The sequence below is a fragment of the Anabrus simplex genome, chromosome 1, assembly GCF_040414725.1.
Source record: "Anabrus simplex isolate iqAnaSimp1 chromosome 1, ASM4041472v1, whole genome shotgun sequence".
NCBI lineage: Eukaryota > Metazoa > Arthropoda > Insecta > Orthoptera > Tettigoniidae > Anabrus > Anabrus simplex.
Window position 1 is genome coordinate 1,017,110,284 of NC_090265.1, and position 18,024 is coordinate 1,017,128,307.

At 37.6% G+C, this 18,024-nt stretch overlaps 1 protein-coding gene across 2 annotated transcripts in view; it reads left to right on the top strand.

The window, feature by feature from the left end:
- The window catches only part of Rbcn-3A (Rabconnectin-3A), a 732,274-nt gene that overhangs the window by 231,107 nt on the left and 483,143 nt on the right, over positions 1-18,024 (top strand). For both annotated transcript variants that reach the window (XM_067136957.2, XM_067136958.2), the window contains exons 21-22: positions 1,722-1,955; positions 16,682-16,842. In XM_067136957.2, the coding sequence (XP_066993058.2) occupies positions 1,722-1,955; positions 16,682-16,842 (395 nt within the window). The remainder of the gene's footprint in view (positions 1-1,721; positions 1,956-16,681; positions 16,843-18,024) is intronic.

The following is an 18,024-nucleotide window of genomic DNA, read 5'->3' on the forward strand; positions in this document are numbered from 1 at the left end:
GGTGTGAAATGGACTCGGGAGCGAAAAGACATTCACTGTGCAGGAATGAAGGAGTACTGGTCAAGGAAGTAAGCTGCTAGAGATAAAAAGCACGTGGTCTATAGCAGGCCCAAACGGAACTTTTAAAAAAGTCTGTTTTATTTAATGTTTTATTAAGCATAAAGTTACATTTTTAACAGAATAATTATAAGCATTATTCATTGAGACGCCCATGTTTCACAGTATTCCAATGAGAGCACAAAAATTGTGACTTCTATTTTACTTATTCGATCAACCAAAAAATAACACACCAGTGGACCGTAAAGACTGCGCAATTAACCAGCCAAAGTCTTTCAAATTATAAACATAGCAATTTGGTTTTAATGAATGCTAATTTTTAACAGAATAAGTGTACTTATTATCATTGTTTGCATACTCCACCAGCCATAATGATCAAAAAATTGTCAGATGTCTACATAAAACATAAAGTTATACAAAACATTTTTAAACAACTTCCAAATTAGCATTTAATTGTAAAGATGTTATAAGAATAAAAGTGCCCATGATCTTTTATATTTTGATTCATTGAGTTAAGAAACATGGTTGATGATGCCCAAAATATTGTCAAAACATGTCCCATAATAAACAGTAACAGTGTAAAGTTTTTTTTAAAATGTGGAATAAAAACTTTGTATTGAAAAGGTGGATATTTTAAATGAAAATTTTAATTAAAAACTTTTCATCCAGTCGATGGATTCTTTCTTACTTTCAGTCCATGTTTTGGGCACAACAGTGTTATTTTTAATACCTTATTCAGAGGCTAGGGTACATCAGTAATTCATAGTAAGTCCATAAAATGTTTTTGAACAAACAATTGAATATTAGCACAAAATAAGCGTCTATCCAGGTAGGAAATAATACAGTTCACTGAATAGTTGGACTATATTTTTGAAGCATTGCCCTCATGATATTTCTTGACATATCAACTGACAATTTGAAAGGATAAGCCTTTCCTGTTTAGATGCACCCCTGATGTTCATTTTATTTTCAATCAGCAGCATGATAGCTCCCTTCGTTTAAGATTCTGAAATCTTCCTGTTTAGTTATTTGTCTTCTTTCTTGTGGGCATTGTATAACCTAAAAGTAAATTTTACAAACTGCATACCAAAATCACTGTTTTATAAGCAAGCACATATTGTTAGAAACAGAATATTGGGAACAATTTTTCCAAACATCCACAACTGACTACTAACAATTAACTACAACTACAACTAAGGGGGTGGAAAGTCAGTTCTTTTGAGTAATTAATCAAAAACTTGGTAAATATTTGATGGTCTACTCAGAAACCAGCAACTTAAATATGGTAAAAATTTACTTTTCTTATCTCTAAATATGATTATACTGATAACATAGTCACAAGAACAGTATCAAGGCTGAAACATAGAGAGCCACAAAGTAAATGATAATTGTTACCAAATCCGCAGTAGGTACCAACTGCTGAAATAAAAATTTCATAGATAAAACTGTCTCACTGTTTCCAGTCCTCCCCTTCTTTACAGATGCAAAGTTGTTTTGAAAAAGCTTAGTTTTTGTTGTGGTAGTATATAAAAAAAATTTTTAACCTATTTAACCATTTCTGACTATTATGAAGGTTTTTCACTTGGAATGCCAAAAGGTTTAAATGTCTACTATGAAAATGCTTGTGTTATGTATTTCAATTGGTAAAATGTTATATTTTACAGGTTCAGAATGGGTGTTAGAAGATACTATCCATTTAAAAAATATCCACCTACCACGAATTCAAGTGGATCCACATCTTGATCTCAGTTATTTGTACGATAGTCGCTTCTTACAGAAGAAACAGAGGCTCACCCATATTCTACAGGCATTGTCATCTGAGGATGTACGCTCACCTTTGAAAAATGGGGATCAAAGTATTCATGATCACCATTCAAGTTTGCATAAGAGCAGTGGAGGTGAGTGCATGAACTGACTTTGTTATAAAATTGCTATATTTCTGCTTGTGTGAAAATTGAGAATTACATTATTCACTTGACTATAAGACAAGCTTTTTTCTGAACTCTTAAATTGAAAAATTGCAAGTTAAGGTTATTGAGGTCATTTGTTTGTACATAGCATAGTATATAGCAAAGTAGACCTGCCAGCAGCTGGTATCTGCATATGGTGATGATAGTATACAGCAGCTTGTTGGGAAAAAGATTACTGATGATCCGTGGCCATATATTCAGATGAAAATGTATAACAGCCATGACGAATACCATAAAAAGTTGTTTCAACAATAGCTTGAATTTGAACACAATCACAAGTTGTTTTCAAGTCTTTAGTAGGTTGGTAAAATCATTAGCAGTAAAGTGTAAAGAATTTTCTAAATATTTACTGCACAGTTTCCCACAATCTACCATATTTACTCGTATATAAGACCCATTTATTATTTTATGTCAAATTGAGGGGTCTCTGTATATACAGTAGAAGTCCGCTATAGCGAGTATGGCATATAACGAGAACTCCGTTACAGCGACAATTTTTTCTCTCTCCTTTCAAAATCCCTATATTAAACTGTGTATCATCCTTCAGTTACACGATTTTTTCTGTTACCGATATTTATGCACCCCAGCTATTATATTGCATGCGACTGATTACCTTTGGTATTGTTTCCTTGCTATGTTCACTGGCGAGTTCTCTCGTCGATATTCGAAGACGATGTCGGAGTTGATTAGTAATACCCGTCGACTGCTGTTCTGTAAAGAAAATTTTTTTAATAAGCCCCCGTGGAAAAGATGTTCGTGTTTATTCTCTCGTTTTTTTTTTATGCCTAGCAATATGACATAAAATGCAGGTATGTCGGGGAAAAAAACATATCAAGTGTAGGATAGTTCTGATTAGTGTGTTCAATAGTCTGTTTTCTCACTTACCACATTATCTTTCCTTGTCCCCTGCAGAGACATCCAAATGAGGCTTTACTGAAATCAGTTATCCACTCTGTGCCATATTTTGAGGTGTATCACATTCTTACTTAATTTCAGTACGTAAGATTAAATTAAAAGAGTTAACTACTGCTATTGGCCACGTTATTTATGCATCTATTACAGAAACATGTTCTCTTTTGTTTTCGAATTGTGTTTACAGAAGACCAGTTTGAGTTTGAATGTCGGCGAGAGAGCTCTCTAGTGCACATGGAGTAAAAACTGTACTGATATAATCGCTGTAGTGCATAAATATCTGTAACGGAAAAGGTAAACCACACGTAATCACTTGTAATAATGGATGTGTCAATGATAGGGTTCTTGCTGTAACCAAAAGATAATACACAGTTTAATATAAGAATTTTCAGCAGACATGGAAAAGTTGACGTTACAACAGAGTTCTCTCTATAAGCCATACTCGCTATAGCAGACTTCTACTGTATCGAACTGGCTGATGAATGACTTCGAATGACTTTGATGGATCTGTGTAGGTGTTTTCCAGTAGCATCAATCAATAAATAAATGTTAACATGAGCATATACTCATGTTTACAGCAGGACTGTTTTTCTCAATGACGGCAGTATAGTACAAAAATATTAGCTTACTGTCAGGAGGAGAGTACGGTAACAGCAGTAGAGTACTATCACACTATTTTATGGAAAGTAATGAGGATAATGCAAACTTTTGAAATTTGCAAATTATGAGCAGTTTTTTTTTCCTTTCAACCATTGTCAAGTAAAAGTTACTCTATAGTAGACCTGTAAAGTGGAATGATAGGACTATAGGCCCAAAGTATTTAGTTTATAAGGGTCCAACATGCGAGTGAAAAGAAATTTCTTTTCAAATCTTCAAAATAATGGGGGAGGGTCTTACAGTATGTGTGTAGTAAATGTGGTAAGTTAATCTGAACCATGCTGATTCTGTCAAAAGACATGGTTCAACAAGTTTGCAGTTTGTAGTTGGTTTGTATAGACATTATATACCAATAAATGGTAAAAAATGAAGAAGAGGCCACGAACAGCTGTGCAACAGGGAGAAAATTTGGTATGACACAGAATAAATATCATGATAGTTCCGTATTGATTTACAGGTATTTCTGAGAGAGAATAATTATAATGTTCCATCTATTCAGTACACTTTTAAATGACTTCACATAATTAAATAATGGAAATATATTTATTGTACATTTTACCAGGACATGTTTCAGTTCATTGAAACCATCTTCAGCTGGTTAATGCATAAAAATTGACAAAAATACATTCTAGAAATGCTAAAACGATATATAGATGAATGATACGAAAATGAGAATGTACAATGAAAACAGCGTGGTGACTAAATGTTAAATGCATCTTCCGTTAAATGTTATTTTTAGGTGCAATGTTTGCGATCTTCTTCTTGTGGTCACTGTATATGAATATAAGCGGGTTTGTCTGTTGCAGTCTTGAAGTTGAAGTTGCTCACATCCGTAGGTTTAAAATCACATTGCCCTACACGTGACCCCCGGGTGGTGCTAAGCGAGCAACACAGACTAGATGCCGCTGTACTGTCCTCATCGATCTCACGGCAGTGACAATCAAAGAGTTATCCCTTTTCAGGATGCAGCATCCTACACATGGACACTAGTCCTTCAGTTATCCATCTGTCAGCTAAACATTGAGGGTATAAGTCGAGCCAAAAGTGAATACTTATCCAAGATACTTCTGAATCATTCTGTTGATATTCTGGTGCTACAGGAAACTCATTGTGAAGATGAACATCAACTCATTACCAGGGGAAAAATACTTGGGTACAAACTAACTACCAGACTTCACCACTCTAAATATGGTATCGCCATCTACATGAAGAACGATATTGATAACTATGAAGTTCTGCCACCAAACTCCATTCATAATATCTTCACCACATCTGTCAAGGTTCAAAATATTAGTATCATGAACGTTTACAAATTACCAATGGTTAACTGGCCAAACCCTATCACACTAAAACCCACCAAAAATAGTGTAATCCTAGGTGACTTTAACAGCCGTCATACATTATGGGGTTATAAGAATAGCGATGAGAATGGCGATAGACTATTCCAATGGATAGACTTTAATAACCTGACACTGGTGTTTGACGCCAAGGACAGAGGTACATTCTATTCAGTACAATGGGATCATGATTATTCTCCAGACTTGTGTTTTATGTCACATGGACTAATGACTCAATCTTCACAAACCCAAAGGCAAGTATTGAACGATTTCCCACGAAGCCAACACAGACCCATAATCTACAAAATCGGTCTGCAAATCCCAATAGTTAGATCAACACCTAAAGCTCAGTGGGATTTTCAGAAAGCTGACAGGAAACTGTACTCCTCATACACTGATGCTAACATAAGATGGGTAAAACCATCTCCTTAGAGCTACACTCATTTTGTGGGACTAATCAAAGCTGCTGCTGAGCAAAGTATTCTGAGAGGATTCCGTAAAGATTCCGTACCTGGGTGGAGTGAGAAAACTAGCCGTATATACAAAGAGTGCGAACAAGACAACAGTCATGAGAAAGCTACTGAACTGCTGGCATCCTTGGACAGTGGCAGGAAAGAAAAGTGGAACAAAACTGTTGAAAGGCTCAGCTTTACTCACTCACGCCAGAAAGCTTGGTCGCTTATCCAAAAATTGGACTCGTCAAACAAGCCAGCAAGAAAACGATCATCTATAAATTTAGAGAACATTGTCAACTACGTTGTCTCCTCATCCAGGTCCATGAAAAATAAGAAATAAAGCAGAAAAATTAAATCTGAGCTCAAGCGGTTAAGTCAAGAAGCTGAACCTCATACCATCCACTCCCGACCATTTTCTCCAGAGGAAGTACAGCATGGCCTGAAATCCCTCCAGAATAGTAAAGCAGCTGGATTCGATGGTGTATATCCAGAGCTACTGAAGAACTGTGGCCTCACAACTGTACGCTGGCTGGCGTCCTTCTTTAGCAATATTCTGCACTCTGGACGTGTACCCCCAGTATTCAAGAGAACCAAAATCATCTCGATACTGAAACCAGGAAAGGACCCTTCTCTACTCCAGAGCTACAGGCCAATTTCACTTCAGTGTGTTATATATAAACTAATGAAAAGGCTAATTCTGAAGAGGATGGCTCCTGCAGTTGAACACTTGATCCCAATAGAGCAAGCTGGGTTCCACCCCAAGTGAGACTGTAGTGACCAAGTCCTTGCCTTAACATCATATCTGGAGATTCGTTTTGAGAAGAAATTTTAAAATGTTTCTGTCTTCCTTGATCTGTCAGCAGCCTATGACACTGTCTGGAGAGAGGGTCTCCTCCTGAAGCTCATCAAGATTGTACCTTGTCTTAAGGTGATTACTCTCATTGATAACGTATTGAGTAATCTATTATTCCAGGTATTCTCTGAAAATTCTGGGAGTAAATTTCACAAAATGAATAATGGCTTACCGCATGGTTCAGTCTTAGTCCCTGTACTGTTCAATTTGTACATCCACGATATTCCAGAAACTACAACTCGGAAATTCATTTATGCTGATGATATAAACGTAACAGTACAGAGATTTACTTTCAAGGAGGCTGAGGATATACTGTCTGAATATCTACGGGTGCTGGATGAATACTTAGGAAGTGGAGACTTCAACCAAGTTCTTCGAAGACGGAAGTAGCCGCATTCCATCTCAACAACTTAGAAGCTATTTATCAACTTAGGATATGGTTCAGGAATCAACTTTTGAAATACAATTGTACACCAAAATACCTAGTTGTAACATTAGACAGATCACTGACATATCGACGTCACATAGAAAAAACAGCCGCCAAACTTAAGACCCGGAATAACCTGCTGAGCAAGTTAGCTGGAACTTCATGGGGAGCTGACACCTATACTTTGCGAACTACCGCCTTGGCCATGGTATATTTTACAGCTGAGTACTGTGCCGGAATAGGGTTAAATAGCTCTCACTGCAAACTAAATGATATCCAACTTCGTCAGGCTATGTGTATTGCATCCAGCACGCTGTACTCAACCCCAGTGCAATGGCTACCTCTGCAATATCTCTCCCCCTCATATAAGGAGACAACAAGATCTTACTAGCTTATGGTGCAGAATAGTGAAAAATGAGGCCCTTCCTATACATCAAGATATAAAGCAGCACACTACAACTAGGCTGAAATCAAGAAAACCAATGTGGATGGCAGCTTTGGACCTGTCATGTACTCGGTTCAATCCCAGGAAACCAAGCTTGATAGCTGCAGTCGCTTAAGTGCGGCCAGTATCCAGTATTCGGGAGATAGTGGGTTTGAACCCCACTGTCGACAGCCCTGAAAATGGTTTTCCGTGGTTTCCCATTTTCACACCAGGCAAATGCTGGGGCTGTACCTTACTTAAGGCCACGGCCGCTTCCTTCCCAGTCCTAGCCCTTTCCTGTCCTATCGTCACCGTAAGACCTAACTGTGTCGGAGCGACGTAAAGCCAATAGCAATCCCAGGAATGCCTGGAGAGAAGAGTGGAGGATTTTGTCTCCCAGTGGCTTATGTGATATCTCCGACCCCAGCATGAAACTGGCTGGCTTCAATTTGCCCCGTGCTGTTTGGTCAACTCTGAACAGGATCCGATGTTGTGTTGGTAGGACTGGCGCAGCCTTACATCTATGGAGATGGGTAGATTCACCCTGCTGTGACTGTGGTGCTCAAGTGCAGTCTATCAAGCACATAGTTCCAGAGTGCCCCCTTCGTGCGTTTCCTGGTTCTGCGGAGGAATTCTTTGAATTAACATCGGAAGTGATTACATGGATAAAAAATTTGGACATTAAAATATAAAAGTGAAGTCCTGATGCTGTCACCAACTTGCATATTTGTATATTTTGTATCATGTTTGTATATTTTGGCTGTCATGTACATATCATACGCTAATAATGATGATGATGATGATGATGATGATTTTTAAAATCTTGTTGAACATTGTACAAATTTAAAATTCCGAGAACTCCTCTATTATATTGCAGTTGCTTCAAATTGGACGGAGCTTATAAGTGTCAAATGATTTACCTATCGTTTGTTATGTTGTGTTTTCCTGGAGTCTAAAAAGAACAGAATTTTTTTTTGTTAAACTGTCAGAAAATTCTCCCACTTGCTCCCATGTCCCTTGTTCCCTAGAGCAGGCTCTGTCCTGCGTATGCCTTTACGTCATATTGACTTTTGGCTGAGCTCTTACAGATGATGAAGGCGATCTGCTGTTGTTGGAAAGAAGGGAAGGGAGTAGGAGGAGGAGTTATCGCTTATCCTTGACGTGTAGTGAATTTTCTATTGTTTTACATGAAATGAATTAATCAGTCGAAGAGAACATTGATTTTTTTCTTTTCCTGATATTTCGTTGAAATTAAAGTTTGGATTAAACCTTTGGTCAAACTATATATGGATGTTTTCATGTATGTTGAGCAACATGCCCTTATTAGCTGTTTTTAGGATTTTAATATCCTGATCTATGGATGTAAAAGTGTGATTGAAATCACTCATAATAATACTAATGGCCAAAAACCTATTAAGTTTTCTGTCATTTACATGTTCCTTATACCTGGTTAAAAAATTTCTTCCAATTTGGCCAATGTAACTGATGTTGCATTGGTTGCATTTCAATTTGGAAATGCCAGAGTGTGAATGTTTATGTGGTTGAATGTGTGTGTAATTTAAAAAAGTTAAGCATTGATTTTGATAGTTCTGAAGGTGATATTAATGTTCGGTTTTTTAAAATGTGTATTCTGGTATTCATTTCTGTTATTAAAGGAAAAAACAGCTAAGTTTTGAATCGTTTTTCGGTGTGGTGATCAGTTTGTTTTTACTTTTTAAATAATTTTGTCAGTAAAGTCTATATTTTTATCATTAATAATAGCTATGTTGTAAATGTTTTTTCTTTTCTGTAATTCTTTTATAATAATAATTTTGTGTGGCTATTTCTAGCCAAGTGCAGCCCTTGTAAGGCAGACCCTCGGATGAGGGTGGGCGGCATCTGCCATGTGTAGGTAACTGCATGTAATTGTGGTAGAGGATAGTGTTATATGTGGTGTGTGAGTTGCAGGGATGTTGGGGACAGCACAAACATCCAACCCCCAGGCCATTGGAATTAACCATTGAAGATTAAAATCCTCGACCCGACCAGGAATCGAACCCGGGACCCTCTGAACCGAAGGCCAGTATGCTGACCATTCAGCCAACGAGTCGGACTGTAATTCCTTTTGGAAAGGGGTACATTATGTGCTCTGTATACTGTACTGTAAAATGCGGCTTTCTTCTGTGACCCTGGATGAAGAGAATCTTGTTTTATGACCTTAATAGTCAAACATGAGGTCGTGTTTGTTTCTAGTAATTTTGAGATAGAGAAAATTAAGAAAGTAATTTTCAGATGCTATGATGAAATTGATATGGGAATATAGGGAATTAAAACTGTCTAGGCCCTAGCAAAGTTTGATTGTTAGTGATTCGTTGGTCTAGGACAGCAAAGATATCATCTACATATCTTGTCCAGAAGAAATTCCTTTTATTTTATTAATGATCTTAGACTGTTCCAAATTGTCTATATATATTATGGCCAGGATTCCAGAGGCTGGTAAACCTGTAGATAAACCACTTTGCCAAAATATTACAGCATTAAATGTGAAAAAAATTGTTGTTCAGCACGAATTTTTAGATGTTCAAAAATTCTTCAATTTTTAGTTTACTGAGGTTGCTATGTTTGTTTAAATTGTCTTTAATTATTTTAACCTTTTCACTGCTGAGGTTTGATGACCAGGCAAGCCCTCTGGGCCGGGTTTATTAAAGGAAGTAGCACTTTTACAGATACATATTTACTGATACCATTTATGGAATGCATCGTCCTCTTAGCCCCACAGCCCAATACGGTGTCGGGGATGAAGTGAGATTATATTTTACACCGTATTTTTACGGCCAGATGCCCTTCCCAATGTAAACCTCACTTGAGAAGATAATAAATATGTAATGAATGATAATGTGAATGATACTGGGTAAGGAAGTGGAAGGAATCGGCTGTGGTTTATGAATAAGAACTGTCCCGACATTTGCTTGGGAGTGCAAAAGGGAAACCAAAGAAGAAAAATCATCCTCCTGACAGCTGACGATGAGGTTCGAACCCACTCGCCTTCCAAGTGCAGAGCTTGTCTCCATAGCCGTAGCATGTTAATACGCGTAGCTACTCCGCTCAGTGATACTATTACTGAAATGAAAATGAAAACCTACAACCTATTTTCCAGTCATTGACCAGGTCAGGGATGGAATGAATGAAGCAGATATAGGCTATTAGTACGATGGGGTCGCCACTCCCAAAGTGATTTATTAATGACTGATAGATGCTATGAAATGGGAATGGAGAGTGTTGCTGGAATGAAAGATGACAAGGAAAACTGCAGTACCCGTAGAAAAACCTGTTCCGCCTCCGCTTTGTCCATTATAAATCTCGCATGGAGTGACCGGGATTTGAACCACGGTATCCAGCGGTGAGAGGCCGACGCGCTGCCATCTGAGCCAAGGAAGCTCACTGTTACTGAAATATACTATAAAATTGTTAATCCAAGAACTGGTATTATCAAAATCACATTTGGGGGGGGAAAAAAATTTATCTGAGGAAGGGGTGACAATTCCACGTGAGATTGATCATTACTACTTTGTCTCACACTTTCTTGTAGTCCAGTATTGCCAATTAGATATTCTCCATATTCATTATCAAAATATAGCTCTCCAGAATCACTATTTATGAGGAAACATTCCATTTCTTCGTAAACAAGAGATGAATGTATACTTCGCGACGCCATGATGGCTACGCGTCAGCAGGAAAGATGTTCCACTCCAACAAAGCTGAAATAACACCAGATTGCTTTCAAAACACGCAAAATGGAGTGGTATATGTGCCGTACAGAACATTTTTTGAGCATTTCCACAGAGTCTCAAAGCATGATGCTGTATCACATTCCTTTGTGAGCTCGGTGAAATATTCACTGTGCCAAAATGTATATATACGGGTTTGGCGGATGAGGCACGGCGTTCAATAATGTATATATACGGGTTTGGCAGTGAGTGGGTTAATAGTTTCTTCTGTTAGAATGTTGGAATACATGTTGGTGATACCAAAAGGGTGTATGGTGTGATGAGCTTGTAACTTTAATGTTTTAGAAATATTGCAAAATTCTATTGTAGTTTTTACGGAAACTCTATTGTAAAAATGGTAATGTTTCACCCAAAAATTTTTGAATGAATTGGACAGTTCTGTAAGTAGGACTATTTTTGAAGTTTATGATTGGTCTTATTGGGTACCTTCTTTATGAATTTTTGGTAACGCTTGTGCTGGAGGGAGTCCTTGGTTCATAATTTACAATTTGAAAGTTTCGTATTTGTTTAGAAGAAAGCCTGAATTGTTTAGCAATTACTAATTACTAACTACTAACAAGTGTTTCACTTGCTTTTGTATTTTATTAGTAAGGTGGTCTTTGATTTTAGAGAAAGTATTGTTCGAAACAAAATTTTCAGTTTTCTAGACATAAACCTGTTTCATCATTAGCACCATAGTGTTGCCTTTGTCAGCTTTAGTGATAATACGGCATTGTTGTCTTCAATTTTTTGTTTTAATTTCCTGATCTGTTTGTTAGAAATGCTGGGTTTGATGGACTCCTGTTCTTTGACCAGATTATTTAGTTGTTTCTTTATTTTGCATTTTATTTCATCCTGCTTATCTGCTGGTAATTTATTTATGGCTTGTTCCATTTTGGCTGTGGTAGTGATTAAATTAATTGGATGATGTGAATTTCAGTTGCGTTTAGGGCCATTGCTTGGAATAGATTGCTCAAATTCATTTATAGGAATATTTGTGAGATTCTAACATAATGTCCACATTCTGGAAAGTCAGGGGAAAAAATTTTGGTCAGGGAAATAGGAAAAAAATCTGGAAAGTCAAAGAAATCTTCCCCAATGATGGATTTGAGGGGATATTTTTAGGCTCTAGTCTTTTGTAACCCAGGCTATTGTAGCATTTCTTTTTCAGGTATTTTTTAACAAGAAGTGTGTAACAATTCTACAATTTTTGTTGTGCCCTAGTGTCATTTCTTTCAACCATTTTTATGTTATTCTTTTTTATTTTAGTTCTAGGATGCTTTCTTGAAACTCGTGTCAGTGGCTTACAAGCAGTGTACATTTAATAAACTTTGGCTAGACAGTAAAGTGTTTCCCAAACTGAGTGGTTGGTTGGACATATTGGTAAATGATGCAACTTCAGCATATTGTAAAGTGTGTTGTAAATCATCCAAACTTAGTAATATGGGCAAACAAGTAGTCACCTCATGCTAAAGGACCTACTCATATAAAATACATGAAATCTAAGTCTTCTCAGCCAACAATGTCTTTCTTTGCAAAGAATACTCCATCTCCACTTGAAGATATGCAGCTAGGAGTAGCTCTACATCCACAGCTACAAAGGAATTTGCAGTGCCAGGAACAAGTCAAAGGATTTTAAAGACTTGCAATGTGAATAAAGATGATGTTATATCGGCTGAAGCTATATGGGCTCTCCAGGTTGTCAGTGGAAAGCTGTTTCTCAACTCTTGTGATGAAACCTCTGCAGCATTCAAAACCATGTTCCCAGACAGTAAAATTGCTCAAAACTGAGCAAGACTAAGGCTTCCTACGTTATAATGGATTAGCCCCATATTTTAAAGAAAGTTTGCAAAATGACTTACAACAGTGCTCTGAGTACATTGTTTGTTTTGATGAATCTGTAGACAAATTGGTCCAAAGAGGACAAATGGACTTGTGTGTAAGGTTTAGGGATATAAATTTTCAAAAGTTGCAACAAGGTATTGGAATAGTGTATTTTTAGGCAGGGCATCTGTGGATCAGTTATTAGATGGGTTTATACATGGACTGTCTGTACTTTAAGGCAATATTTTGCAAGTTTCAATGGATGGGCCGAATGTTAACCTCAGTTTTATTAAAAACTTGAAAATCATTTGCAAGTGCTAAACCCAGATGCCAAATCTCTTCTTGATATAGCCATTTGCACTTTGCATGTAGTGAATTGAGCCATGAGAACTGGGATCTCCAAAATTAGCTGGGACCTTTTTATTTTTTAAGATCTCTGCACAATCTTTTTAAAGATAGCCCTGCTTGACATGCTAAATATATAGACATAACAACAAGAACCGAATTTACTTACAAGTTCACTGCATTAAGTTGGTTGGAAAATGGAGGCTGTATTGATCAAGCTCGTAAAATATATGATCACATTGCCCCAGATCGCACAGCCAATCCAAGACCACGCTAACTGTCAGCAATTGCTGTACAGTCCTGCATTTAACATAGTAACCACGATGACTGCAAGAAAGATGTGCTAGCCCCATTATGGAGTTAAATCCAGTACTGATACGAATAAGAACATGTGAGTGGTAAAAGTACACATCCCTAACCAGAAACACAAGTTAAAATTTGAGAAAACAAAACACCTCCAGAAAACGTGCGAGCAGGGCAAAAGGTCATGAAGAAATTAAAAACCTGTCGCCGTATTGAGTTACCCAATGGAGAAAAAGAAACCATCACAATTTGGGTATAAACAAGATTAATTTTAATTCAAAAGAAGCTTTACCAAGCACATCAAATCAATAATAATAATAATAATAATAATAATAATAATAATCCTCAGATATTAACACTCCAGCAGGCAAAGAAATAAAGTTAATAATATCATAGACAATAAATAGGATGTTTACCAAATGAATGGATGGTGGACCGGTCCCCTTAAGAGAAAATCATTGATTTTAAAATAAGGTATGTTTAAATTAATGTTACCAAACTTAGTCTTTCATGTAGTAATATTTATACCACCTAGTCCTTATTGTGACTTCACCAGTGCCAGAGGTATCCTGTAACTACAGCAAGGGGTTAATGCAAGGCCTTTAAATTATCTCAAGAGTCGTTAAGTACCATAAGGTACCAAAATGCCCAAACAGAAGGAAAAATAAGAATATGGAAATAGGGTACATTAGAAAATATCAGAGGGCAAAAACTGGTCAAATATTCAATAAGTTTCACTGTGGCACCAGCGTAAAATTCATTACCGTCACCAAAATCAATTACTATCTCTTCACTACAATACCTCACATCAACACATCACCATAGTGATGATCACAAGCCACCATACAAGGGGGCATCAACCAATCCCAGTAGACCACACACACCAATGAGGCCTAAAAGACAGGCACCACAGGAAATCAATTAAAAAAGTAATGAAATTACAGAAGAAAAATAAAATGACCCAAAACGCGAAAGAGAAGACCAATAGAGTCAAACAAAATTACGAAGCCTTGTGTGAACCCAGTTAGTTCACAAACTCACACAATTTACCTTGAAAAAGCTGCAAATGGCATTATTCAGCAAATTTAAACAAAGGTTTTGACAACCAAAACACAGAAAATCCATAGTAGGCCTGCTATTAATATCAAACGAGGTGAAAAACCTTTAAAAAAGTTTTTAGACATGACAACGATTTTATAGTCCATGTGGTGTACCCCAGCGCTGATGCAAAGCAAAAATATTCTTGAGAACTAACACCAAGGGTTAGAGAAAATACTGATAAGTTGACTTGATAACAACTTACAGATTAGTTCATCTTCGGTCGAAGCACATCGGTAGGAATCATGCCACACTTACGTTTGAAGAATTCAATGGAGATTCCTTATTATCCATAAAATAATAAACAAAGAATCCAGAGGATGATGAAAGAAAATGGAAGTAAATTAGGGCAGTCATGACCGTTCCGAAAGATATATTTATCCAGTGTCTATAATCCAAGCCGAAGCCAACATGTTGCCACATGCAACGCATCTTCTAACCATGGCTGTTGGTCTCCAACTCAAAGATAGCTTACCTCGCCCGGCAGAAGCGTTGTAGCACTGGTTGTACGAGTACAGAGCGCTGATTGGCCAGCGATAAGTAAAGGCGGAGATTAGCAAGTAAGTACAGTACTTGGTCGTAGAAGGCACCATGAACCAGAGATGCAATGACAGAAAATTCCATAATTGATAAGTATGTATTAAGTTCTTTCAAGGAGAATAAGCATCTCCTCGTACATAGAAAATATCAATGTGGAAACAGTGACCACATTATATAAGGAATAGCGAAGAGGATATTTGGCGAAAAGCCATGTGACACGAATTTCAATGTTCATATGCCGGTCCAAAAAGGGTTGAGGAAGGAGGTTTCGAACACTATTCATCTGTCATAACATCGACAAATCTGTGAAAGAATACACTGACCAACAAAAACCTTCAATATCTTTCAGAAGCTGTGAAGAAACCACTACTTAAGTCAAAATTAAGTGCTTTTAGAAGTATTTTCCCAGATGTTGAACCTTTCCTCAGAAGATTTCGAAGTCAGAAACCTATGGTGCTTATGACCGATTCGTCTTAAAAATTTGTAATTTTTTTTTATATAGACCTAGACTAATTGGAATTATTATATTTGCCTGCATAAGAAACAGAAGTTAATGAAACAGTATTAGATTGCTGTGGTAAAATCATTTTATTTTCGTATTTGAATTACTCTATTAATAAGGTAGTTGTACATTGTTCCTTGGAAATAAGATAAAGGTATATGTTAGGCCTGCATGTTTAAACAATTTTTTTATATATATGAAGTGTCTAGCAATGAAATTGTTTTTCCATAAATAATTGAAAAAAAGGAAGTGCAGAGAGAATTAGGCCTGCTATAGGAATGGCGGAGGCTGGGATTTCCTTTTCTTGTTCCTTGTAAAACATTCTGTTCGGCGAATTAACTTGCTGCTCAGTTTTCGTGAGTCGGGGAAATTTCTCTTAGTAGGTCGGAGAAAGTCGGGGAAACTTGAGAGAACATTTCTGTGGACACTATGTTCTGAATAGGTGGGTGAAAAACATGTGTTTTTGTAGTTCTTGATTTGTGATTCTTTTCCCGAAGATTCAGGCTTTCTGATCCCAACAGTATAGAGCATTCAAGGCATAGGTAGTCTTTCATTTTCATGCCCTTCGTGGTCTTGCTCTTCTTTGGCTGATACCTTCTTTTTTCAAAGTGCCTGATCCCTTCCATTTTTTCAGCTCTAATTAGTGTTAATAGAGGATGGTTATCTAGTTGTACTGCCTCTTAAAATAACCACCACCACCACCACCACATAAGAATGCAAACTCATGCATCCTTACCTCCAATTTATTTTATTCAAAACAAGAAATTAATACAATTAACCCATATTCTTCTAGATATGAGCTTTCATGTTGTATCACAAATGCTCGTGTACCTTGACTGCTCCACTATTCAACATTTTATTTTACTGTTTATTGAAGTGGAAATTTTGCTGCTTTTATGAATTTGTAGCAGGTTTCCTGCTTGCACATAAATCCCTTTTCTAAATTATTTCTTTATAATTCAGAAATTTTTGTACTGAGTGAGTGGCTACGCTGTTTGGATCATGTAGCTGTCAGTTTGCATTCCGGAGATAGTGGGTTCAAACACCACAGTTGACAGTCCTGAGGGTGATTTCCTGTTTTTTCCCATTTTAACACCAAGCATATGTTGGGGCTGTACCTTAAGGCCATGGTCGCATCCTTTCCAGTCCTAGCCCTGTCCTATTCCATAGTTGCCGTAAGACCTGTCTCTATCGGTGTGACATAAAAAATATATAAATATTTTTCTTTCAGGTTTAACTGCTGTGCCTAGTTTCAGTACACTACAGTCACTACGAAAATCTATTATTGAATGTGGTAATACATGTCCTCTAACACAAAAGCACTTGGTTCAGTTGGATTGGGTCTCCAAAGAAGATGGATCACACATTCTTACTGTTGCTGTTGGGAGTAAGGTAATATGATTTTTCATATTAGCACTATCCTGTTTCATAGTATAATAAAGTGTCGAAACATCTCATGAACAAGTAACATTCTGTAATATAGTATGTTAGATTGATATGAGACATTGTTATGGTTTTTATTATTTTAAGCACTATTTGATTTTTTGAATGTTCTAATACACAGTTCAAAAAATTAGGGGAACATGTTTTATAATGTCTGGTATGTGAACGTTATTGTGGTAGATAGGGTTCCAATGGTCATACAGCATACCTTGAAACCTTAGTTATTCAGGGTATGTCAAATCGAAGTTATACTCCATCTGTTGGCATAGCCATGCATTAAACTGTCAGGTGACCCCTCAAAACAAAGTGAATAGTGCTGCGTCTGTGCGTCGTTGCAAGGTACACAGACTACTGCGGTCATTTGAGCACGTTTTACGTAAACCAGCACATCCCATGAGACATCTTAACAAGGTTCAAGTCGCAAGGGCCGTCACTTTGATCTAGGAAGGATGGACTTTTCGTCATGTTGCTGTGGATCTCAATGTCTCTCTGTCAGTTGGAATTACTACAATGAGACGGGCCAGTTCACAAGGAGGGCTGGAAAAGGTCGTGGGTGCATGGTAACCCCACAGGATGATCGATATCTGACCACTTGTGCATTGCGGCATCATTCAGCAACTGCCAGAGAACTGCAACAAGACCTCAGGAAGGTCACTGCAGTCACAGTGTCTGACCAGACAGTAAGGAACAGGTTAAGAGAAGTCGAGACGTCCCGTTCGAGTGCCCCATTTAACGCAGCAACATTGTGCAGCTCGCCTTCTGTTTGCCCGTACCCACATCAACTGGCAACTTTGCCAGTGGAGACCTGTGTTGTTCACAGACGAGTCCAGATTTCCCCTGACACAGCATGATGGACGTCAACGTGTATGGAGACGCCATGGTGAGCAGTACATGCCAAATGTTGTCCAGGAAGACGACCGATTCGGACAAGGTTCTGTGATGGTGTGGAGTGGCATCAGTATTGATGGCCGTACGGATCTTGTCGTCAGTGGTAATCTTACCGCTGCGGGGTACATCGAGCAGATACTGCTACAGCATGTATTCGTTGCTGCATACGATGTTGGCCCTGAATTTGTACTTATGCACAACAATGCCAGAGTTCATGTAGTGCGCATCACCGGAGCTGTCTTG